The 24706-nt window shown below is 41.1% G+C and overlaps 2 protein-coding genes across 3 annotated transcripts in view; one reads left to right on the top strand and one right to left on the bottom strand.

Moving 5' to 3' along the window:
* F2RL2 (coagulation factor II thrombin receptor like 2) overlaps positions 1-24706 on the top strand; it is a 505949-nt gene that overhangs the window by 133055 nt on the left and 348188 nt on the right. The gene's annotated exons all lie outside the window — the stretch shown is intronic.
* The window catches only part of IQGAP2 (IQ motif containing GTPase activating protein 2), a 254590-nt gene that overhangs the window by 200292 nt on the left and 29592 nt on the right, over positions 1-24706 (bottom strand). For both annotated transcript variants that reach the window (XM_084881260.1, XM_084881261.1), the window contains exon 2: positions 11998-12097. In XM_084881260.1, coding sequence (XP_084737386.1) covers positions 11998-12097 — 100 coding nt within the window. The remainder of the gene's footprint in view (positions 1-11997; positions 12098-24706) is intronic.

The raw sequence follows: 24706 nt of genomic DNA, 5'->3' as shown, positions 1-24706 counted from the left end.
TTATGAAGCACACAGGCTTTGAAATCAGACAGACCTGGGTTGGAAAAGTCATCTGTTGGCTGTGACCTTGGATAAATTACCTAAGTTTTCCAGGACTTGGCTTCTCCATCTATAAAATGGGGATGACCCTGTGTGGAGTGCTCGGGTACCATGGCTGGTGAATGGGCAATCATGTGATAACCTTTGTAGTAAAGAACATCTGAAATCATGGAAAATTCCAAACCTCTCTCAGCTCTCCCACTTCGAAGAGCCTGACAAACAAATATGAGCTCTTTGGCTGGAGAGGATTAATATCAGTTATTTTAAAATACCAGCATTCTGAGAGGTGAAGCTTTTATCTGTCAGATCACAGCTGATTGGTACCTGTCCAACACATACCCAAGGCTAGAATACAAAATATGTGAAACTAAGATCAAAAAGTCTCCCTACGGCAGGCTCAGCTGATGGAGACCACACAAAGTGTCCCTCTGAGTCAGATAAGCAGTCCTGGATCTGTCCCAAAGCATCTGACTTCCCCATGTCTGTTCTCCATATCCAATCCCTTGCCAAATGCTGTGACTTCTCCCTTTACACCCATAATATCTGACCCTTTTACTCCAGGCTCCATGGCACAATTCCTGGTCACCACCCAGCTGGACCTCAGTACCAACATTTCCCGCGAGGCCCCAGCTGCAAGCACCACAGCCTGGCTAGCTGGTACCACACCCACTAAGACCACATCTCATCCTCTCCCAGGCTACACGTGATGGCCCCATTCCCCTTGAAGGTTACTCCCTGTCCCTTCTGGTAGGATGTCCCCTGTGGTGTGACAGACCCTGGCCTGCCAAAAAGGCTCTAGACCTCTCTGGCATATGGTTCTTCTGGGACAAGCTCACCCAGGAGCCAAACCCTGAGAAGGACCCCTGATCTCAACCCAGCCTTGCCCCCTATGCCACCAGCCTGCCAGCCACTGCACAGAACAACCCCACACTTCATCTGATTTCCTTGGACAGCAGAGGTGAGGTCAGCAGCAGTAAGAGAGCAAGGAGAAAAATGCGGTTACCTTAGAAACAGCCAAACTATTTATGCTTAGAAAATGCAGTTAAGAATGCTATTAAAATTTCATTAATAGAGCAATGACATGTCTTACTTCATCAGTTGATTACTAAGAAAGATATTTTCCTCCAAATCCCAAGTTTCTATCAGCACTGCTTATGAACACAGCCCTGGACGGCAAACTTGGAAATGAGGACAGGGAAGTCCCAGTGCATGGAGGAAATCCAGTAGAATCTCTAAAGAATCTCCCCAGTCACAAGATTCTTCTTTTTAAAGTGATCACACTTACTCAGTGCTAAGCCAACCCACACTCAATGGGTCTCGCTTGCTGAAACATCTGAAACACTTCTTTCAAATCCAATTCTCGAATTCACTACAGCCACACACCCACTTAACGATGGGGTATGTTCTGAGAAATCCACTTGGCCATGGGCAAATTTCATTGTTGGGAACACCATGAGCACCCTGACACAAATCTAGAAGGTATAGCCTATGGCAGTGGTCCATTGGCAAACTCATTAGTCAACAGAGCCAGATATCAACAGTACGACTGAAATTTCTTTTGAGAGCCTAAAACCGACTTCTGCCCATGGGCCACGAAGTTTCAATCGCACTGTACGTACGCACCGGCCCGCACGTGGTATTTTGTGGAAGAGCCACACTCAAGGGCCAAAGAGCCACGTGTGGCTCTCCAGCCGCACTTTGCCGATTACTGGCCTCGGGCTGTAATTGGATGTGCTGTACTCCCCTTATGCTGGCAGTGAGGGGGTTTGTTTACACCAGCCCTGACAGATGGCTTTTCTTTTTGTAATGCAAGTGCCTGATTTCAGTCTTGATTGGCAAGGCACCCACTTCAAGGAAGACTATCTAGAATAAATATGTTGCCAGCCACCCACCAGACAAAGAGGCAGGAGGCACCTCTGCACCCCATGGAGGCACCTTTGCTTTAAAGATCTTGATTGATTTTGACAACTGACCATTTGGCGACTAGGTTTCTCCCTTTCCCATGCTGTAAATTCCCACTCTTCTGTTTTAAATTCACCAAGAAGAGCCCAGGAATCCCCAGCCATCTCCTACTCCCAATCCCAATAAAATCAGAAGAACCCCAGGATCCTGCACTACGTGTTTCTTTGCCCTTGACCTTGGCATGTACCCCCCAGGGTAGCTTGTAAGCTCTAGGGGCCTGTAAGTAGTAAACTCTTTTTTTTTCTTTTCTTTTCTTCAGAACTTCCTGATGGCTACCGCTAAAGGGCATCTTGTAATCATAATGAAAACCACAAGCGTCGGTCCAGTGTCAGCACTGGTTTAGATAGGAGAGATGTCTGTGGAACCACATAGGTGAGTGCCCGCGACATGTTTAGCCAGAGCATCACTACTGCTAGACACAGCAGTCCACCGCTCTCCGACATGTCCAAGGCTCTGATGCCACTAGGCACACAGCAACAGGAATTTCCCAGCGCCACCGTGTACAGTCTTATGGGACCACCACTGCACACGTGGTCTGTCATTGATGAAGACGCTGTGATGGGGCACCTGACTGTTCCAGGTAAGGCCAGAGCTTGAGGTTTGATCTAATCAATGACGTGTCCTTTTGGTATGTGAGTTGTAAGCACTGAAACAAAAGGAATCACACCCGTGTTTTGTTTCCTTTCTAGAGCGAATACAAAACCGTCCTGGGCTCACTAATACAAAGAGCAGTTTGGCTCACATAAAAAGCCCTTTGAAGGTAATATTTCTAAACAAGCCCATCAGCAAGGGAAGGCTTTGTTTATTTTCAGAGGTAGGACAGAAAAAGTAAGCACAGCAAAAGATTTGTATGCATTTTCTCTTTCCTTTAAAAAAAAAAAAAAAGGAATATCATATTTCAGGAACTTTCCTTGGGAAACACAATAGCAGCCTCATTCATAACCACTCGCTCGACTGTGATTTACAAATTCCCTCTCCATTTCTTGCCAAGATCCCTCTCCCATCCCCTGATCTTCATAATAGCTGCAGTTGGATTTCCTTCCTCAATTCAGTTTTCCCAAAGAGAACTCTCTACCTTAACATCACACAGTTGTCCTACAAGTCTAAACAAAGGAAGTTCATGAAATAGATTAATTTCCATTATTCAGATATATTTTTCAGAGCTAACCTGAAATCTACTCAGCAGTACTCATTCCTTTAGAAAATGAACTCCTATCATTTAAACAGTGGAATTTCTGGCAACAGAGAGAAACTTTCAAAGCCCCTGTGAGTACAGACTTGTCTACACAATCTCATTTCGGCAAAATCACCACAGCAAAGAAACTATCAACTAAGCTCTTGCGTAGGCAAGAAGAAAACTTACAAGTCCACTTTCGTGTTATTTAAAATGGCAGAGGAACGAACAGCTTAGCTTAAAAAGCTCACAATTCAAAAACATCACAGCATAAATAACCTTAGCACCATAATCATTTAGACCTGATTTAGTTTCTGACAGTTTCTACCCCTCACCCCCTCCACTACCCAGAATACCCTTTCCTGGGTCAATTTCAAAAGGATATGTACACACCATGTAAGAGGCAACTTCTAAGGTGGCCTCCAGGTGGCCCAGCCTTCTTGAATCCATGCCCTTATATAACTGCCCCTTGAGCACAGGCTGGATTTAGTAATTTGATTCTAAGGAATAAAATGCACCCGTCTCTGGAATGCCACTTCTGAGAACAGGTTCAGAAAGGCCCTGGCCTCCATCTCACTTGCCCTTTCTGGGTCTCACGGGCGCCCTCTGACAGAAGCCGCTGCCAGGTTGGGAGCTGCCCTACAGAGAGACCCATATGCCAGGGAACGGAGGGAAGCCTCTGGCCAACAGCAGCGAGAAATGAAGTCCCCTTTCCCAGCGCCCGCAGGACCGGGGTCCTGCTAACTCCACGAGTGAGCCTGGAGCCCGCCTGCCTAGCCTGAAGCTCGTGTGAGACTGAGAGCCAGAGGACCCGGCGAAACCCAGATTCCTGACCCTCCGAAATCATGACATAAATGTTTGTAGTTTTAGGCCCCTAAGTTTTAGAGTAATTTGTTATACCGTCAAGGATGACTAATGCATATGCCAGACAGGCTCTGCCTCCCAACGCAATTATGATTAGCTCCTCATGATGTCATCTAAACTCGTCAGCCTGTGGAGAAACACTCCCCTAGGGTACAGAGTAACTTTACAAAACAATTTTCTCTCTTTTTTGGCCATAAAAGTATGTGTTTTTTATTTGTCCCTCCTAGCCCTTAATATTAGAATTTTGATACTTAAGAACTGTATATGCACAAGCTTCATAACTTTATAAACTATGAGCAATAATTTCAGCCATACATCATATTAATACACAGGTTACCTCGTCCTCTTTTCATTCATTCATTCACTGGGAAATATTCTATGCCATTCCCTGGATATATTCTAATACACTGTGGTATCATTAAATTATCTAGGATTCGTAGCTTCATAACTCATTACATACAAGGCAAGAAAGACTTGTATCACCTAACTGTAATATAAATTTAACAATGGTTAAATTTTACCTCTAGGCCAGTGGTCGGCAAATTGAGGCTCGTGAGCCACATGTGACTCTTTGGCCCCTTGAGTGTGGCTCTTCCACAAAATATCACGGCTTGGGCAAGACTATTTTGAAGAAGTGGTGTTAGAAGAAGTTAAAGTTTAAAAAATTTGGCTCTCAAAAAAGAAATTTCAATTGTTGTACTGTTGATATTTGGCTCTGTTGACTAATGAGTTTGCCGACCACTGGTCTAGTCAAATCACCCAGAATCCCGTCTACCGTGAATCTAATCAATATCCTTGTTATCTCCAGGAGAACCAAAACATGAGAAATAGAATACAATAAATCCTTATTAGTAACAAATGATAATCCAAGGCTGAGCATTAAGCAATTCATTCAAGTATGTGAAGGATCTGATGTCATGAGACCTTATGTAACAGGTGTGTATTTGACCTAGATGAGGATGTCAGGGAGAGAAGGGCTCACTGAAAAAGTGAGCTGCAATCTGAACACTGAGCAGAGTCTGATTAGATAAAGAATAGGAAGAGGTCCTGTGTGGGCGGGAACATGGAAACGAAAGGGGGTCAGTGGCTGGAATATAGAACAAAGAACAGGGCACGACATGAAACTGGAGAGGCTGTGAGGACTGGATTATGTGGAGCCTATAAATGCGCTAGGTCTTTATCCTAAGAGTACTAAGAAGTAATTGGCCACAACAGATCAGGTTTTGAAAAGATTCATCAGACTATGATACAGATAAAAGATGAAGGGGACCAGAGAAATGCGGAAACCAATTAGAGACCACTGCAGTAATCTAGCAAGAGATGGGAAAAGCCTTCAGTAATTTGGTGGTGGGATAGAGAGGTGAACAGCTGAGAGATATTAGGATGAAGACGGCCTAGAAACAGGGAGATGCTCATGCAAGCACACACAGAGAGATAAACAGAACAAACAAAGGTGAAGGAAAGACTCTGAAACTCTTGAGTAAAAGCTTTAACCAAATAGTGAACTTTTCTGAGCATAACATTATTAGTTGCTTGATCTCCAGCTCCCAAGATGACCCTATAATGGATGCTCAAAAAAAAAAAAATCTGTAAAATGAATAGTGTCTAGATATCTCACATATCTTAGGAGTACCTTCTATTTGCATTTTATCTGCTCCATACTACTTAACCTTATTTCACAGCTTTACTATTTTCCTCTTCAAATCAGTCTGATCATAGGAACTTTAATGACAGCTTTAATGAGATATAATTTATATATTACACAATTCATCCTTTTAAAGTTATGTAATTCAGTAGTTCTTAGTACACTTAATAGAATCATGAAACCATCCTACAGTCATTTTTAAAACCTTCTTGTCCCTGCAGCAAGAAACTCATACCCATTATCAACCACTCCCCTATCCACCTATCCCCTAGCCCTAGGCAACAACTATCTATTTTTTGTATCTAAATATTTGCCTATTCTGGACATTTCATATAAAGGGATTCCCCGCCCCAGCTGGTTTGGCTCAGTGGATAGAGCATCAGCCTGAGGACTGAAGGGTCCCAGGTTCCATTCCAGCCAAGGGCACATGTCCAGGTTGTGGGCTCAATCCCCAGTAGGGGGCGTGCAGGAGGCACCCAACCAATGCGTCTCTCTTATCATTGATGTTTCTATCTCTCTCTCACTTTCCCTTCCTCTCTGAAATCAATAAATACATTTAAGTGGATTTCCCATATGTTCCTGCCCCCACACAAGCATGGTATTATCAATATCCCCTACCTACCAGGAACATTTGTTATAGCTGATGAACCTCCATGAACACATCCCAATCCTCCAAAGTCCACAGTTTACACTATAGTTCATCTTGGTGTTATATATTATATGGGTTTGGACAAATATATAATATTTACCTATTATGGTATCATACAGAGTATTTCAATGTCCTAAAAAACCTCTAGATTCTGTCTATTCAACTTCCTTCCCACAATCACTGATGTGTTATGTTCATAGTTTTGCCTCTTTCAAGAATGTCTTATGGCTGGAATCATACAGTATGTGGCCTTTTCAAGATGGGATTCTTTCATTTCATAATATGCATTTAAGGCTCCTCTTTGTCTTTTCTTTTTGCATGGCTTGATAGCTCATTTCTTTTTTAGTGATCAATAGTATTTCACTCTCTGGATGTACCATAGTTTATCCATTCACCTATTGAAGGACATGTTGGTTGCTTTAAAGTTGTGGCTATTATGAAAAAAGCTTCCATAAACATCCATATACAACTTTTTGTGTCGACATAAGCCTTCACTCTCTTGGGTAGAGAGAAACAGTACAATTGCTGGACCATATAGTAAGAGTATATTTAGCTTTGTAAGACACCGTCACGCTGTCTTCCAAAGTGGATGTACCATTTTGCATTTCCACAAGCAATAAATGGAAGCTCTTGTAGCTCCACATCCTTGCTGGCAGGTGGTGTTGTCAGCGCTCTAGATTTTGGCTATTCTGATAGGTGTTTAGTGATGCTTTATTTTGCATTTCCCTGATTACATTGACCATGGAGCACTCTTTCCTATGCTTACTCGCCATCTATAAGTCTTCTTGGGTGAGGTGTCTGGTAAAAATCTTTGGCCCGTTTTTAATCTGGTTATTTTCTTATTGATGGGTTTTAAGAGTTCTTATATATTTTTGGTAACAGTCCTTTTTGTAGCTTTTTTCATTCTCTTGACGTTTGTCTTTTGTAGAAAAGAAATTTTTAATTTTAATGAAGCCCGACTTATCAATTCTTTCTCTCGTGAATCATGCCGTTGGTGCTATATCTTAAAAGCCATTGCCATCGTTAAATTCTAGGTTTTCTTTTTTGTCACCTTTAAGGAGTTTCATGGTTTTGTATCTTATAAAAGGTCTGATCTACTGGAGTTAATTTTTGTGAAGGTATTAAGGTTAGTGTCTAGATTCATGTTTCACATGTGGATGTCCAGTTGTTCCTGCACCGTTTGTTGAAAAGACCATCTTTGTTCCATTGTATTGCTTTGCTCCTTTAAACCAAAAAATCAATTTATAATACTATATGTACCGGAGTTTATTGCTAGGCTCCATATTCCACTGATCTATTTGTTTATTCTTCCAACAATGACATACTCTCTTGATTACTGAAGCTTTATAATAAGTTTGAAGTTGGGTTTTCCGACCCTTTTCTCCTTCAATATTGTGTTGGCTATTCTGGTTCTTTTGTTTCTCCATATAAACTTTTAAAACGGGTTGCCAATATCTACAAAGTAACTTCTGAGGGTTTTTTTAATCCTCACTGGAGGATATTTTCCCCATGATTACTTTTTTTAAAAGAAAGAGAGTAGAAGGGAGGGAGGAGAGAGAGAGAGAGAGAGAGAGAGAGAGAGAGAGAGAGAGAGAGAGAGAGAGAGAGAGAGAAATGAGGTAAGAGACACATATAATCATGTTACCTGTGAACAAAAATAGTTTATCTTCTTTTCCAGTAAATACACTTATGTTCCCTTTTCTTATTTTATTTAATTAGCTAAATCTTCCAGTATAATGCTGGAAAGAAGTGGTGAGAGGAAGCATCTTTGCCTTGTACCCAACCTTAGTGGGAAAGTTTTGAGTTTCTCACATTAAATATGATGTAAGCTGTAGGTCTGCTGTAAAACAGTCTTTCTCCAGTTGAGGATGTTCCCCTTTATTTCTAGTTTACTAAATATTTTTTCTCATAAATAAGTGTTGGATTTTTTTTCCAAATGGTGTTTATGCATCTACTGATATAATTATGTTATTTTTCTTATTTAACCTGTTGAAGTGATGGATCACATTAATTGATTTTCAAATGTTGAACCAGCCTTGCATACTTGGGATAAATCTCACTTGTGATTTATATAGTTATTATACATTACTAGATTTGATTTGCTAATATCATTTTTATAGCTAAATAATGTTTCATTGCATGGATATACCACATTTTGTTCATCCATCAGTAGATGGACATTTGAGTTGTTTCCAATTTTGCTCTTATGAATAATGTTTCAGTGAGCATTTTGTGCAGGTTTTTATATGGACATAGACAGAGATTTTCAATTTTCTTGGATATATACCTGCCAATGGAATTGCTGGGTCATCTGGTAATTCAATATTTAATTTTTTGAGGAGCTGCTAGACTGTTTACTGCACCATTTTACAATCCAACCAGCAATGTATGAAAGTTCCAATTTCTTTCCATCCTTGCAAACATTTGTTACTGTCAACCTTTTTATTTTTATAGCTATCCTAGTTTGAAGTGGTATCTCATTGTAGTTTTGATTTGCATTTTCCTAATGACTGATGGTTAAGAATTTTTTCACTGTCTTGATAGTATTCTTTAAATCGAAAGGTTTATTTTTTATAATGACTAATTTACTTTTTCTTTTTCTGTGCTCATGCTTCTGGTGTTAAATCTCAGATACCATTGCCTAATCCAAGATTATAAAGATTCACTTCTATGTTTTCTTATAATAAAAGTATAGTTGTGATTCTCACATTTACATTAACAATCCATTTTAAGACAATTTTTGTATATGAAAAGAATTTTTTCCACAATGAATTGTTCTAATTGCATTTGGGGTTCAACTAAGCTTGCATTTCTGGGATAAATCCCACTTGGTGGTGTATAATCCTTTTGATATGCTGCTGGACTTGGTTTGTTAGTGTTTTAATGAAATGTTTTGTATTTGTATTGATAAGGAATATTGAGCTATAATTTTCCTGAGGTATGTTTATTTTATTTTAGTATCAGATACCAAAACTAGACAAAGATATTGGTAACTGGTCTCAATAGAATAAGTTGGGAAGTCTCTTCTCTTACATTTTTTGTAAGAGTAGGAAATTTATTATGATTACTGACTTATTCTTTTTACTTGTTATAAGTCTATTCAGTTTTTTATTTCTTGAGTCAGTTTTGTTAGTGTATTTCTTTCCAGGAATTTGTCCATTTAACCTAGTTTTGTAATTTGCTGGCATATAATTATTCATAGTATTTGTCCTTTTTATTTCTTTAATGTTGGTAGCAATATAACTCCTGAAGGAAGGATATTATCACAAAATCTTGAAGTTAACAAAATCAAAGTTAAAGATATGTAAACTATTGTAATTATGAATTTTTAGTACATATAAACTAGAAATCCTTCCAGTTCTCACTTCTGAGAAGAAAGAAAAGAGGCACAAAGACAGAACCAACACATTTCTAGTTAAAGTACATATAAGTCAGTTCAACTAAAATAAGAAACAAGAAAGAATTCTGGCTACACTTACATATTCTAAGCCAACTAGAGTCATATGAACACAGACTTAAGCATGCACTATAATAAATTCAGTATGACAAAATCCTAAGGCATAAACATTGTCAGAATTCTGTATACCATGCTTTCTGAAATTATAGCACACATATTAATACATCTATTAATAGCCACATAATTTTTACAGACCCTATGACCAAAAACCAGCTTTCCTGAAAGTCACAAAAAGTGTTCAGATCTCCATAAAAGATTCATAATTACATATTTTTCAAAATCTCTTTATAAAATAAATGTATAAAAACTAAAAGGAAAAACCATATGTAATTTTTTCTTTCAATGAAACTATTTCTAAGGAAGCTTTCTTCAAAGAATCTGAGCTAATTGTTATGTTGACTTTTCTAAAACAAAATTCAACCACATAATTTTAATAACACTAAAGAATATGACAAGCTTTCAAGCTATAATGATACCACTCTGATACATTCAGGAGCAAACTGTGCTTGTGTTATAACTATACACCTGATTGGCACTATAGTTTACAGAACACTTACACCTTCTTGATTTTAGTTGATTTTTAGGGGGAAAACTCCATAAAATAAGTTGTTCAGGTGGTGGTAACATCTTTATCATCCCATTACAGAAGAGACAAAACTGAAGTTCCACAGAATAGATGACTCACCCAAGGTCACACAGCTCACAAGTGTTGATTGGGAATCAGCCAGGAAATTCAGTCGGCTGACTCCCAATCACACACCTTTTCTGTGCGACACTACTTTCCACTCACCAAAAACAGGAGACAAAAACTTAAACTGCAAAGTGTGTGTCAGGAGGAAGTCTCTACTAATTCTCCTAAACCTTTTCATTGAAAGCATGTTGATTTTTAAAAAATATTTTATTTATTTTTCTTACAGAGAGGAAGAAAGAGAGATAGAGAGTTAGAAACATAGATGAGAGAGAATAATCGATCAGCTGTCTCTTGCACACCCCCTACTGGGGATGTGCCCGCAATCAAGGCACATGCCCTTGACCAGAATCGAACCTGGGAGTTCGCAGGCTCTATCCACTGAGCCAAACCGCTTTAGCAAGCATATTGATTTTTTAATTGTCTATGAATCACTCTCCTTATCTTTTTTAGCAACTTTGACTAAAAGCACGTTTTTAATCATCTTAGACTGATAATGAGTCTTCAGTGACCTGCAACCTAACTGTAGATTTCAAAGACATGTTAAATAACCTTTAAAACTTAGTCTTTAGAACTTAGAATTACAAGACACTGTTAAAATATGAAACAACCCTGGGAAGTGCTCTTTTAAACAATTCTGAAGCCAAATTAGCACATGGGTTACTAAATGGTCTACACAACATTGACAAAGAAAACCTCATTCTCCTAGCTCTGTAGATAGCTATTTATTTAGTGATCAGAGGTAATTAACACCAATGACCATTAACTAAATGTTTATTTTCTCTACAGATAAGAGAGCTGGAATATGCCATTTGTCTGTGGAACAATAATGTGGCTCCAATACAGACCAAACCATTAACCAGAATCTAACTCACGGCCTATGAGCACTGCAGTACGCAAGGGACAAAGTTCTGATTCCTCTGGCACAGAAGCCGAAGTGCAAATACCTTCCTTATCTGCACTTTCTCCTTGGAGAACCCAACATTTACTTATAATCTAGAAGTGTAAGAGTCAATGGGAGTTGAGAGAACATTTCCTAAGTAGTCACACACCCATGAATTAAAAGGGAGATTGCTGTCATAAACCTACCCTCTAGCTCAGTGACCAAGGGACTTGAGTCCAAAATGCTACTGTCCTATTGGGCATTTATAATCATTGGGGTAAAGGTGGGGAAAGATCTGAGGAAGCTCTGGGGGAAGGGAGCTGATTTAAGTCTTTGCTGCTCCCCCACATCCAAGCGAGTGAGATGAGAAATTTGAAATAATCAGCAACGTGCCCAGAGATTTCCTGGGAGGCTCTGAAGAAGGAAAAGGAACAGGTGTTTCCCTGGTGCCTTGGCCTTGGCCTTGGCTGTGGTAGTACCTATTTCTCAATTCTGCTTGATCATTTACAAAAAAATAGGTAGCTCTTCTCCCGTCACCCTCCGGCCAACAAGAGTGCAGATGAGTTATTAAAAGGATAGCACCCCCACGTTTATCTCCAAGAGAAGGGTCACAAATAGCCCGAGTCTGCATCTCACCTTTTGGCTTCTTCTAGGTGGCATAAATATTCATAAGCGATGTTCTGCCGCCGCCTCTCATCCATCTCCTCTGCAGAGAGCCTTTCATCGTCCACAATCGCTGGAAACAGAGGATAACGTCACATTACTGTCAGGACAGCGTTCACCAGCTAAACACCTGAGACAATCAACTAGACAACTCACATGCAGTTCAACATTGATCACTGAGACACAGGGGTACTGTAATGCTAAGTGGAGAAACAAATTTGCTTTGAATTTTATAATATTATATTATCTCTAACACACACAAAAAGCAATACTAAAGTATTGGTATTTATATAAAGTACAGGTTTGACATTACTAAATAACAGAATGAGAACAGCTATCAGATTTCACAATCGCGATGCCATAGGACTTAGACAACCTCAGATCAATGAGACCATGGTCTACTTCAAACAATTTCCATTCACAAACTTGTGGAATTGGTCCAGTGGCTCAGCTCGGACCATCCTGAAAATTCAGTTATTGAACAGAGAATCTACTAAGACCTGTGTTTTCCCACTCCTAGGGGGAATTAAGGCTTCCCAGCCAACCCAAATCCTATTTTACAGATGCCAAAGTCTCTAAAATTTCTCCCTCACTTATTTCTCAGCCTTTCTGAGACTAACTTTCCTGGTTGGCAGCTATCCAGAAGAAAAAAGCAACTGATACAGCAAGTGAAGATAATCTTCAATCTCACCCTCTTTATTCCAACACAAGCGTCGTTTACAAACGTCCATGCTCCCGCTTTGCTTTTCTGTAGAGAAGGCAGCCTCCCCGTTTCCTGACTGCACTTCCTCTGGCCACAAGGACAACAGCACTCACAGCAGCCAATGGCCACATCAGCAAGCCCTCAGTCCCTTTACATGGCAACACTCCTTTCTCATAAATAGGATCCCTTTTCTCTCTCCAACCCTCAACTTTAACTCTGATGGCTGTGAAATGAATTTGGCTCCTTGTCTGTTAGATTACTCATCTGATGAAGACAATGTGTGTGGATAGCAGGATGGTCACATGGGGCAGGAATGTCAGTGTTGGCTTTTTTTGTTCCCTAGCTGCTAGCTCGAGTCACCCAGTTTCATAAATGGACTCCTGGTCCCAAGCAGAAGAGATAAGAATGTGAGGGCCACCCATCCATCCCTAAGAAAGACAAATCCTGCAATCTACTGATGTGGAGTCCAAAATATCATGTTGGCAGTCTAAAGAAATTTAGATCAGCCAAAACCGGTTTGGCTCAGTGGATAGAGTGTCGGCTTGTGGACTGAGGGGTACCAGGTTCAATTCTGGTCAAGGGTATGTATCTTGATTGTGGGCACATCCCCAGTAGAGAGTGTGCAGGAGGCAGCTGATGGATGGTTCTCTCTCATCAATGTTTCTAACTCTCTATCCCTCTCCCTTCGTTTCTAACTCTCTATCCCTCTGGCTTCCTCTCTGTAAAAAATCAATTTTAGATATTAAAAAAAATAAATTTAGATCAAATGCTGAACTCTAACTGGAGCAGTACAATGCTAAACACGTAAGAACTAAAAATAATACCAAACCCTCAAAAAACTCAAATATGTAGTAGACACTTATTTGTCAAGCATTTACTTTATTTCAAGGCCTTAGGCGACATGTTTTCTAAGCAGTTTCTCAGTTAAGTCTCATGATTCTATAGACAGATAGTTCATCCCATGCTCCAGATGAGCCAACAGGTTTGAGAGATCATTTGCCCAGGTGGAAGGCAGAAACATCAGGGCGAGAAATACTTGCATGGGATGAAAAAAATAAAAATGCCTGGAAGAACTTCGGGGAGAGCCTCTGTTTATGGATAAGGAGGAACAGAAACCGGCGGAAGGCAGGTGAGAGAGGTGAGACGAGCCCCAGGACAGGCTGGCATATAACCAGAGCCAGCCCACCAGAGCAGGAATTTCCACATGTCACCATCCTTGTCCCAGCCCTCCTTCCTCCGCTCCTACCTGCCCATGGTGGCTCCATTCCTTTACAGGGAGACTCCTCCCGGACCAATGATACCAATACCAAGATTTGTATTTGTCAAAAGCAACTTATTTTTCTTAATAAACTGAATCTGATTTAATTTTAGAAGTGACTGCACAGGTTTAGGAAAAGTGCAAAAGCTCTCAAACAACCCTCCTCTGCCCCTCCCCTGCAAGATTCCAGCTCCTTTCCCCTGAACTCTTTCAACAACCCTCTTCTCTACCCATTCTCCCCAGGCCACCAGAAACATCTAATACACAGTCCAACTGATGCCATGCTCTGTCTCAAACCTTCGATGGATCCCCATTTCCTACAGAACCAAGTTCTAGAACACTTTCCCTCTCCACCCCTACACAAAGCTGGCATTTCAGCCACCCTTCCAAGCAGTGCCATGTTTCAGGGCCACGCCACAGCCTTTCAGGTTTGAGGGCTCTTGCTCTCCACCGTGTCTCTGCCTGGGAAGCCATGGTCCCGCTTTCTATTCATGACATCTTTGACCTCTTCTCAGGCATCTCTGAGGATGTCAAAGGCAAAAGCCATCCACTCTCCTGAGCAATTTGGTTCGTACTTTTATTACATCACTCATCACAAAAGCCCCCACTGCAATTCTGTCAGGCCTGCCTGTCCAAAGTGGGGAATCCTTAGGGCAGTGGTCAGCAAACTCCTTAGTCAGCAGAGCCAGATATCAACAGTACAACGATTGAAATTTCGTTTGAGAGCTGAAAACTGACTTCTGCACATGGGCCACGAAGTTTCAATCGCACTGTGCATGCGCGCCCACACGTGGTATTTTGTGGAAGAGCCACACTCAAGGGGCCAAAGAGCCGCATGTGGCTTGCGAGCTGCAGTTTGCCAACCACTGCCTTAGAGGAAAGGATTCTTTCTGATTCACCTTGACATCTTTCTCACATCCATCATGGTTCCTTGCACACAAAGCACACAAATATTTGCTGAAAAATTATGTTCCAGCGAATCCTCGCTACGTGTCTTAACCATCACCCTCTAATGAGTATTATCTGCAAATTACGATCTTTCTCCTCCTATGTTTTCTCTCACCGTGCATGGCCACATATCATCACCTAATCCTCCATCTCCACTGTTCCTAAGACACACCAGGACTTCCAGTTTCTCATTTTAATTTCAGTCTAAATCTGCCTCCCATTTTTAACAGGGTATTTGCATTTTATAGTACCTCTGACTCACGAAGTTTAAAAAGAATACAAAACTCTGAGTGGGGATCCGCGTGCTCAGTCTCTTCTCCCCAACTGCTCTGTGTGGGCAAACGGAGGCAGTCTCACTGCCATCTTCCCTCTTCGCTGCTGCTCCTTCCTGCCTGAACCAACCCACCTTAGGAAGCAGACGCCCGAACAGCACTGGGTCCCCAGGCCTCTGCTCTTGACTGTAAGATTCCACAAACCTATGCAAGATTCTACTGGCCCAGGAGAGCACTGAGGGGGCTCTCAAACTCTGACATCACCCTGTCCAATGAGAACATCCACAAAACCTTAAATTGCAACATACTGACCATACAGCTGATAGAATTCTACCTATGTTTAAGACTCAACTCAAGGCCACTTCCTTCCCAAAGTTTTCCTCATTGTTCCTGCTCACAATGCCCTCCCTCCTGGCACCTCCTGCATTGCCTTGTTTAACAGTAAACACCTAGAAAGCATATTTGTGTCCCCATGGTGTCCAATACAGGCTACCTTCTCCATAAAAATATTTAATGAGCAAACAATGCCTTATTATGAAAGATTAACAAAAGGGCTCTAAAATACCTATATGGGGAAGTTTTAATTGCCTATTTACACTGAGTAAAATAAGGGTGTGGTCACTGACGGAGCAAATATAGTACCATTACACAGACCTCACTTAAGTAATGTTTAATTCATAGACTCTATGGACCAGGCATGAATGACAGCACGAGGGATAGGCCAGTGAACCAACAAATAAAACATGTTTGCCCTCATAGGGCTTCCTTTTACCCTTCCTCCCCTCATCCTTCCCTTCCGACCTGGTCCACTGGTCCACTGTCCTTCCAACCACACACATTAGCCTCACCTTCCTTCATCCATAGCCTATTGTCAAAGTGGAGGCCAAGGTGATGAGTTTGAGGAAGTTTTAAACATAGCAAAAACAGCTCCTTCTGAGCCACAAAGGTTGCCTGCAAATATTTCTGCATTACTCAAGAGTTACTCAGTAGTAACTTCTGATAAGAGCCACAGGCATGGATAACAACCCTGCCATTTAAAGAGCCATCATGAAGCTGATAAAGGAATTCACTTGAGCATGACTTTACCATAAAGCACTTTTCCATGGTATTGTGTAGTTTTCATAATCACCCTGAGAGATAGGCATTATCTCTTTCTTACAAACGGGGTACCTGGGGTCGTGCAAGAGAAAGGGACTGCCTGTGGTCCTTTGCTGGGTCAACAGCAGAGCCAGGGCTGGGATGAAAGCACGGCTGCCCCAGCTTTGCCCAGTGCCATGCCACTGCCAGATCTGAGTGAGCCGGGGAATGAGCTCCTCAAAGCCAAACCTAAGGTCAGATCATTTAAGTGCCTCCAGAATAGTTTTTATTTTAAAGCAACTCAATTAGCTGCAATTTCCTCTCAAATTGGATGTCTATTGGCTGCTTTGAATCCTAAGAAACATGAGGGCATTGCGAAGAACACAACTTCCTGAAGTATTATCAACTCACAAAATGCCATTTGTAATGTTAGCTAATATTGTCTAAAAGATGGTATTTTAAAGCTTTAACTTCTTTTTTTAAAAATGTATTTTTTATTGATTTCAGAGCGGAAAGAAGAGGGAGAGAGAAACATCAATGATGAGAGAGAATCATTGATGGGCTGCTTCGAGCACGCTCCCTACTGGGGATAGAGCCCACAACCCGGGCATGTGCCCTTGACAGGAATTGAACCTGGGACACTCTATCCACTGAGCCAAACCAGCCAGGGCACAATAACTTTCCATGGAAATAACAATATAGGGACTACACAAAGTTTAAGAAGCAGAATGAGAGTGAGTGGGTAAGAATGTATTGAAATAGAATTATATAAGTTAGAGACCGAAGGAACATTAAGAAGACCATCTCCCAAAGAACACCCACGAAATCCAGTGTAAAAATAGCCCAAGGCCTACCTCATTCATTAAGGAGTTGCCATAGTTATTTGTTAACTTCAGCTATTCCATTTGTTCCCTTCACACTCAGAGAAACCAAGGCCACCACAGCCTTCATATTAAAATTCATTTGTTTGTTCAACAAATATTTCAAATATATTGGCTGCTTTGTGCTAATCTGTTCTAGGGCCTGGGCATGTAGTGATAGATATGACACACCAGTTTTTTAAGTTATAAACAATGGAAAGTTTGGCATAATTACAGGAGGCTTACTTAGGTGGAGATATAATGGAGGGAAGAGTCAGCAAGAATCACAAAAACTAGGGCTGGGAAACTCAGTTTCATGAAACAGTATTATTTAAGGCATGTCCCTTTAAGGAAAAGCAAATTAGGAATATGATATGAATCACTACTAATTTATGGAAACATGCCACAATTTAGCATTGTATGTACACACTGTTATGTTGTGTGACTCGGAATTTCTGTAAGGAACCCTGAATATCCTCAGGTATGTAATTCAATTCAAATGCGGATTGAACCATTTGAGAGTTGGGAACAGCTTTTACATGGGACAAAAACATCTAAATAAAAATCTTCCCCCTTGGTACTTAAAAAAATGGCTACAGGAGATGGCATGTATATTCCAAAGAAGGCAGTGAAAGGAAAAACAAAAAACAAAACAAAAACTGATTCCAAGACCCTAAAACAGGGGCAGGAGACAGGACTGGAATGTAAAAATGAGAGAATCCACAGTCCAAAATTTCCAGTAAGCTGACACACGCAGTAAGCTTGCCCTGTAATACATTCTGGCTTCACACTAGCCTCCCCAAGCCTCTCACAGGCACTTAATCTTAAACTTTCAAGAATCACATGATCCAACTTCTCTAAACTGAATTTCTTCTGAAAAATAGGCAAACCTGAAAGTTTTTAGCGACCGGATACATATTCCCAGGCACTGAAAGAAAGTCTGAAATGACAGAGATTGCTCTTTCACGTGTTAGAAACATGGGAAGCTTCATCAAATCACGGTGAAATGATGTTCAGTCCAAGGGCTCACATCTCATCCGTCGCTACATCCTTAGCAAGCGCCAGGTAAAAGCAGGTGCTCAGGAAAGGCTGCTGAGTGGCGTGTTCAGCTTTAAAGGCAGAGATGTGTCTCTCACAGGGTTAGTCCACCAAGCCCAGTGCCCCGATGGTAACACAGCCATTCAGTCCTGATCCTAGGGGAAGGTGAACTTTATTTACAGCCCAACCTTTACCCCTTTCCTGGAACTTCTCTGCCATCACACACATTTCTAATAATTCTCCCAAATTGTAAATCAGTACACACTTCAGAGGATTTTCAGGCTATTCACGGATGTGATCATGTGATCATGCTTGAGCACCTAAGATGCCACCTGTTTCTACCAAGCTGGTAAGAAAAACTCAGGACACCTTTTCAGAACAGGATCTCATTGCTAAATCACACACATGAGAGTAAAACAAATTTTGGTTTACTGTGCAAATTTGAATAAGAATATGTCTAACATATATTTGAGATTAGACTTAACTGTCATATTATATATGGCCCTCTGTCCTTCCAACCACACACATTAGTCTCACCTTCCTTCATTCACGACCTATTGTCGAAGTGGAGGCCAAGGTTATAAGTTTGAGATAATAGCAAAAGTTTAATAATAGTTTAATAATAGCAAAAACATTGTGTGTGTGTGTGTGTGTGTGTGTGTGTGTGTGTGTGTGTGTGTGTGTAATTTTTTTTCCTCTAGAAACTTAGAGCAGACCATAGGATGTTAAGGCCCATATACAGAGGTGGACCAGAGTGCCAACTAGGATGGGAGGAAGGGTTCCATCTAAGACTTTGCTCAATTTGGGAGAAAAATTAAAGGCAATGATTCCTAGATTTGGGATTTCTCAGACAATGAAAATTTCAGAAAACACTTCAGGGATAAAACTCATCTCTTTTGCTACTAAGTAGACATGGGGAAATTCCATTTGCTCACTGCCTGCTCCTATACACTCCATCATCCCACACAGACTCAATAAGGAAGAATGGAGTATCAAGTTTCCAAGACCAGTTTTAAGATTTTTAACTATAACAGTTAAAACTACAGAATGCAATTGTAATATCTTTAGTCTAGATGAGCTCCTACTATTTTTTAAAAGGAAAAGGAATTCAAATCACCTCTACCTAGGTGTGAAATTTTAATGCTTAAAATGCTCAGTGCAAAAGACTTCAAATTATTTAGAACCAGTCCTAAAATGATTCTCCGTGTTCCTTAGAGATAATGAATATTTTAAAGACACAGATGTTTATCTAAACTTTAAGACCTCATGGGAATGATGATATTTTACAACTGTTAAACAGACTTAGCAGGTGTATTTTCATAATGACAGTCCCCAGGGCTATTGCCAAGGAGCAGTAAGTCAGGGCTAACACTGTCCCTATTCTCTCAGAAACTACCCCCAAATAAACCAGAATATCAGAAGTTGTATCTACAAAGCTGGGAGCCATAAAAGACAATAGTTGGCCTAATTTTTCCTTGACTATTAGGAGAAAAAAACACACACACAATAAATCACAAATAGTTCAAAGGCAGGTGCAAGAAAACAAAACAATCTCTTGGTTTATGAATAGGACTCTTTTCTGCATATGTTTCATGCACTTATGTCATATTTCTCTGGTCAATGTAAGCTCCGTGTGATGCATGCTTGAAAAATAGCAGACAGAGGGATTTACATTTAATAAGCACTCACAATGTGTCAGATATTCTATTGTATATACAAACTGCAATCCCTTTAAGATGGGAATTTCAGTCTCCAGTTTTCTGATGGGAAACAGTCATAGAGAGGTTAGCTAACTTAGGTTTGGGTAATTCTAAGATCATAAAGACAGTTAAATGGCTGAGTTGGAATAGGAAACAACCCTGATTTCAAGGTTCTGATCTTTCTACTCTACTGAAGCGCCACGGCCTCCCTGCATGTAAATGGATGATAGGTCCTGCAACCATTTGGCTCTTCTGAGGGCACTGTTAAAGTTATTGCTAATGATCGCCGAAGCCAGTTTGGCTCAGCAGTAGAGCAACTGAAAGGTCCCAGGTTCGATTCCGATCAAGGGCATGTACATTGGTTGCAGCATGTACATTGGTTGCGGGCACATCCCCGGTAGGGGGTGTGCAAGAGGCAGCCGGTGGATGTTTCTCTCTCATCAACGTTTCTAGCTCTCTATCTCTCTCTCCCTTCTTCTCTGTAAAAAAAAAAAAAAATCAATAAAATATATTAAAAAATAAATAAATAAATTTATTGCTGATGTCTTGCTAATCAACAGAAAGATGATGCTACTTATATGGTACATCATAAGCAAAGTGATGTGATCAATAAATGCTGAGAACACATTTGAGAAAATTTAACCTTTATTATCTGTCATCCTCCTTTTTCCCCCAAAAAGGTGAATTTCTGCCTAAATTGACAAAAACACGTGATATAAAAGGAGTTGGTTGAGTGGAAAGGGCAGTGACTATAATTAGTGTCACAGTCACGGATGAGTTAACTAGACATTCAGTTTCCTCATCTGTAAAATGGGAATCGTGCTACCTACTCCAGGAATTTGTTGTATGAGTATTTTTCAAAATCGTATTTTAAAATCATATATATTATAAATCACTTAATAGTTAAATTAATTCAACTGTTAAATGTTATAAAATATAAAATTTATATATAATAAAGATAAAATTGATCACACTCAGTTTTAGAGGCTTTAGCACCTATCTTCCATATAACTTGCAAACTGAATATATTTGAAGTTAAATAAACTGAGAAGAGCACAATTTTAATGCCACACACTTATACATACATTGGATGTGTGTGTGTGTGTGTGTATTCTTAATTATAATTACATAAGGGTATGTTATTACATGCATTATAATTCAGGGGGGAGGGAAGCCTAAAAGAAAAGACCAAAATATTAAAGCATTTGTTTCCAAAAGGAGTGTGGAAGCCGCCCCTTGCCTTCACTAGCAGAGAGGTGTGGACAAGGAACTGGGAAGGCTGGTTAACCTTGGAAGCTCTGAAAGGTCAGAGCTAAGCACCCGCTGTCTAGTTGAGACAAAGGTAGCTGAAGCAACTTCCACCTTGAGTCTTAAGTAAATCCTTGCTGATGCTATCATGGAGCTCTTCTGGAATTGCCTCCCTAAAAGCTATGGGTGGATCCCAAACCTGAATAAAGGGATCACAAGGCCAGAGCAAGGCAGCGTCTTTCCCCTTAAATTGGGTTCCCACCCAGTTCCCAATTCCCAAATTTATACTTTCTTGTCTAATCTCTTTCATTTGTGTGCGGCCTCCTCCGGAGCCCAAACTCTGAACCTTAACCCTGAACCACGCGGGACATGGGGGGAACACTCACAACTGGCAGCACAAAGGAGGACTCAGGTTTTTTCCCTTAACTTTTTTGATTATCACCCATTTTCTAAATACTCTATATCATAGTATGTGTATGTCAGAAGTAACAAAAGATTAACTTTGTTTTAATGTTCAGTTACAGAAAATTTTTTTAATTTTAATTTTACTTTTCTGTAACTAACATTTACATATATATAAACAAGAGATCCGGTGCACAAAATTCATGCACTGGGGCGGGGGGTGTCTCCCACCCTGGCTTGTGCCTTCTCACAGTGCGGGATCCCCGCAATCAATCACCCCAAGAGGTAGATCCTGCCCACCCATCCGGGGCTCCTCGATAGATTGCCCCAAAGAGGTAAGCCAGAGCCAGGGGTCCCGCCTCTGTGCTGCGAGGAGCCGTGAGGTGGGACCCCCAGGACCCCAAGGCAGGCCTCGCCGTGAGGAAGCAGGACCCCAAGACAGGCCTCACCATGTGGAGGTGGAACCCCCAGGCAGGCCTCCCCAGGAGGCAGGACCCCCAGACAGACTTCACCTCATGGAGGCAGGACTCCCAGGCAGGTTCCATGTGGTGCATGCAGCACCAAGCCCCGCCCCGCCCACCTATGCACACCCCCCGTGCACACAGCAACCTTGTGACAGCATGAGGGCATCACGGTGTGACAACCACTTAGGCTTTTATTGGTAAGGATATTAAGGAGTATGCCTTAATGCCATATCCATTGCAGAAATGGCCTTTCATGCAGCTAATTGATACATTTGAACTTATAAGAAAAGGATCAGTCATTCAAGATTTACAATGACTATACAGTCAGATTGTGTAATAACAGTTCCAAGACAGCAGAGAGGAATATGATTAATGTCATGACATCCTGTTGAAAGGCCTTCACAGTGTAAAGAGCTTGATATGATGAGTTGATGAGAGAGAACAGGTAGGGTAAGACAGAAGTGAGACGGAATGAATGTGAGGAACCTGAACTGGAGAAAGAGGAGAAGGTGCAGCAAGCCTGTATGACAGGAAACCTTACAAGTCTGAATTGGGGAGAAGGGAGAAAAGCATGGTGAGGTTTTGCAAGGCAGACTTTGGCAACAGAACGAACAGGATGGTGAAGAGCATGGTACGGGGGAAGAAAAGGGAAGTCAACCAACGGCAGCCAACTCATTCTGTGACTTCAGATGGCGGAGGTGGCAGCTGCACATGGCTCGGCACCAGGAAGTCACCCCAAGATGCCAATTTCCACAAAGATAAGTTTATATATAATTAAAGAGGGAAACAAAAACAAAAAACATGGAAGCACCCCACTGCTCTAGGGATATACCTGGGAGCTGAGTTTAAACTAAACTTACATTAAAAGAGGTTTAATGAATATAACAGACTCAATTAAAAGGCTGTAATCTGGAACAGAATGACAGCATTCATGCAAGCATATGCTGTTTGTTAGTGAGTGTGAAATAACACATGATTCGGGGCAGTCACTTTTAAAAATGTGCCAAAAAAACTCAGCTTTCAAGTGCATCATGCTATGCAAATGGAGAAATGATGACGACAGAGTCATGGGTCAAGAATACAATTCCACTTGACTCTGGACTAAAGCAGTCCAGGTCAATTCTCATGAGCAAAAAAGCTTCCCTGGTTTAAAGCAGGACAGGCTTCAGCTCACACGTTTAGGTTCTGTGAGAACTGGGGCTTGTAAGGAACCATAAAACACCACACACGGTGCCAACATCAAGCCACAGGACTTGAACCAAAAATGCCGGGCTCTCCTGTTTCATACAAATCATAGGTACATTTATAAAGTGCTACCATGTAAGTGATCTCGTCTGACTACAACAGCCCCCTCAGATAAACGGACAAGTATTATTACGACCACTTGACTGCGATTAAAACGGGGTAAGTGCTTTGCTCAAGGTCCCAGGACTAGAGTACAGACCTGGTTTGTATTTAAAACCAACTCTTGGTGTTTGTTTAGTTCCTACTGAACTTTTGGAGGTCCCCTATTATATCAGAGCAAACACAGTTTTATTCTTTTATGTCAACAGTACAGGGATCCATAGGAAGAAACGGAATGGCTAATGTGGGGAGGGAGTCGAGTTGGCAAGAGTGGGTGAAGCTAACATCGAGCCTGCAGGCTGAGGAGACTGTACACAAACCAAGGCTTTGTAAATCGCTTGCAAAGTGTATAGAATACCCTGGGAAGAGCTCTCTCGTGCAAAAGAATTCATCCCAATCGGGCAGCCAAGCCAGAACACTTTGGCTTTGGTCTGTTGTGTGCTTTTTGGTCTAATATGAAGTACCACTAACCCCACTGTCCTGAGTTTGGAAAAAAATGGATGTTCTTGTAAACACAATGCAAGATGCCAAGGTTTTCTTCAGTCCAAAGCTCAAATTTAGACAACAGCCAGGACAGCAACCACCTTAAACATAATTCATTTTCTTCTGCTTCAGATTCAAATGAGTAATTGATCTCCCTCAGGCGTTTCTTCCTGGCTGGGACTGGCCCGTGGTTCTGTAGGTAAGTCCCTGGGCCAGCACGTATCCTGCAGGTCAGAGGAAGTAGCCAATGTGTACATCGGCCACTAGCTCCTTAGAGGATTTGAATATAATTTAAGAAGTCATTGTTTCTACTCCAGCTGTGAGAGCCCTGCTAGCATTTTTGTAGCAGAAGTGTCCACGATTATAAAGCCAAGTGAGGAAAGAAATTTATTCTTATTACTGATCCACTAGGTGCAAAATGCTGGCAGAGAATTGTGGAGATGCGGAGTCCTAAAATGCTTCCAAGTTCCTTATAATTAAAACCAATAAATACAACAACAACAGAATGTGTTTCTTTTGGTTTGTGGCAAAGTCTCTAACTAATGGCTAAATAGTTGCGGTGCAGGCCAGGGGCAGAGAGAAAGGATGAGATGGGTGGGAGAAAGGACTCTGTGCCCCTAATAGTTTACCATCTAACAGAACACATATTCAACACTGGAGAAAGGTTCCAAATCCCCTTTAAGACAAACTAATTATAGGACAAAGAACAGGGGGGGGGAAAGGGGTGGGGGTGGGGGTGGGAAAGAAAGCTTATTCTGTGATGGGATTAATCCAAGCCAGTTTTCTAGATTAAGAGTCTGAAGTAGGGGTTGAAGAAGGTGAGAGGAAGTTGGGCAACACACCTAGAGAAGTAAAGACAAGAGTGTGGAAACCACACCCACATCA

This window comes from Pipistrellus hanaki, assembly GCF_964339955.1.
Source record: "Pipistrellus hanaki genome assembly, chromosome: 4".
Lineage (NCBI taxonomy): Eukaryota > Metazoa > Chordata > Mammalia > Chiroptera > Vespertilionidae > Pipistrellus > Pipistrellus hanaki.
Note: the sequence above shows the minus strand (reverse complement) of the source record. Positions and strands in the feature narration are given on the sequence as shown.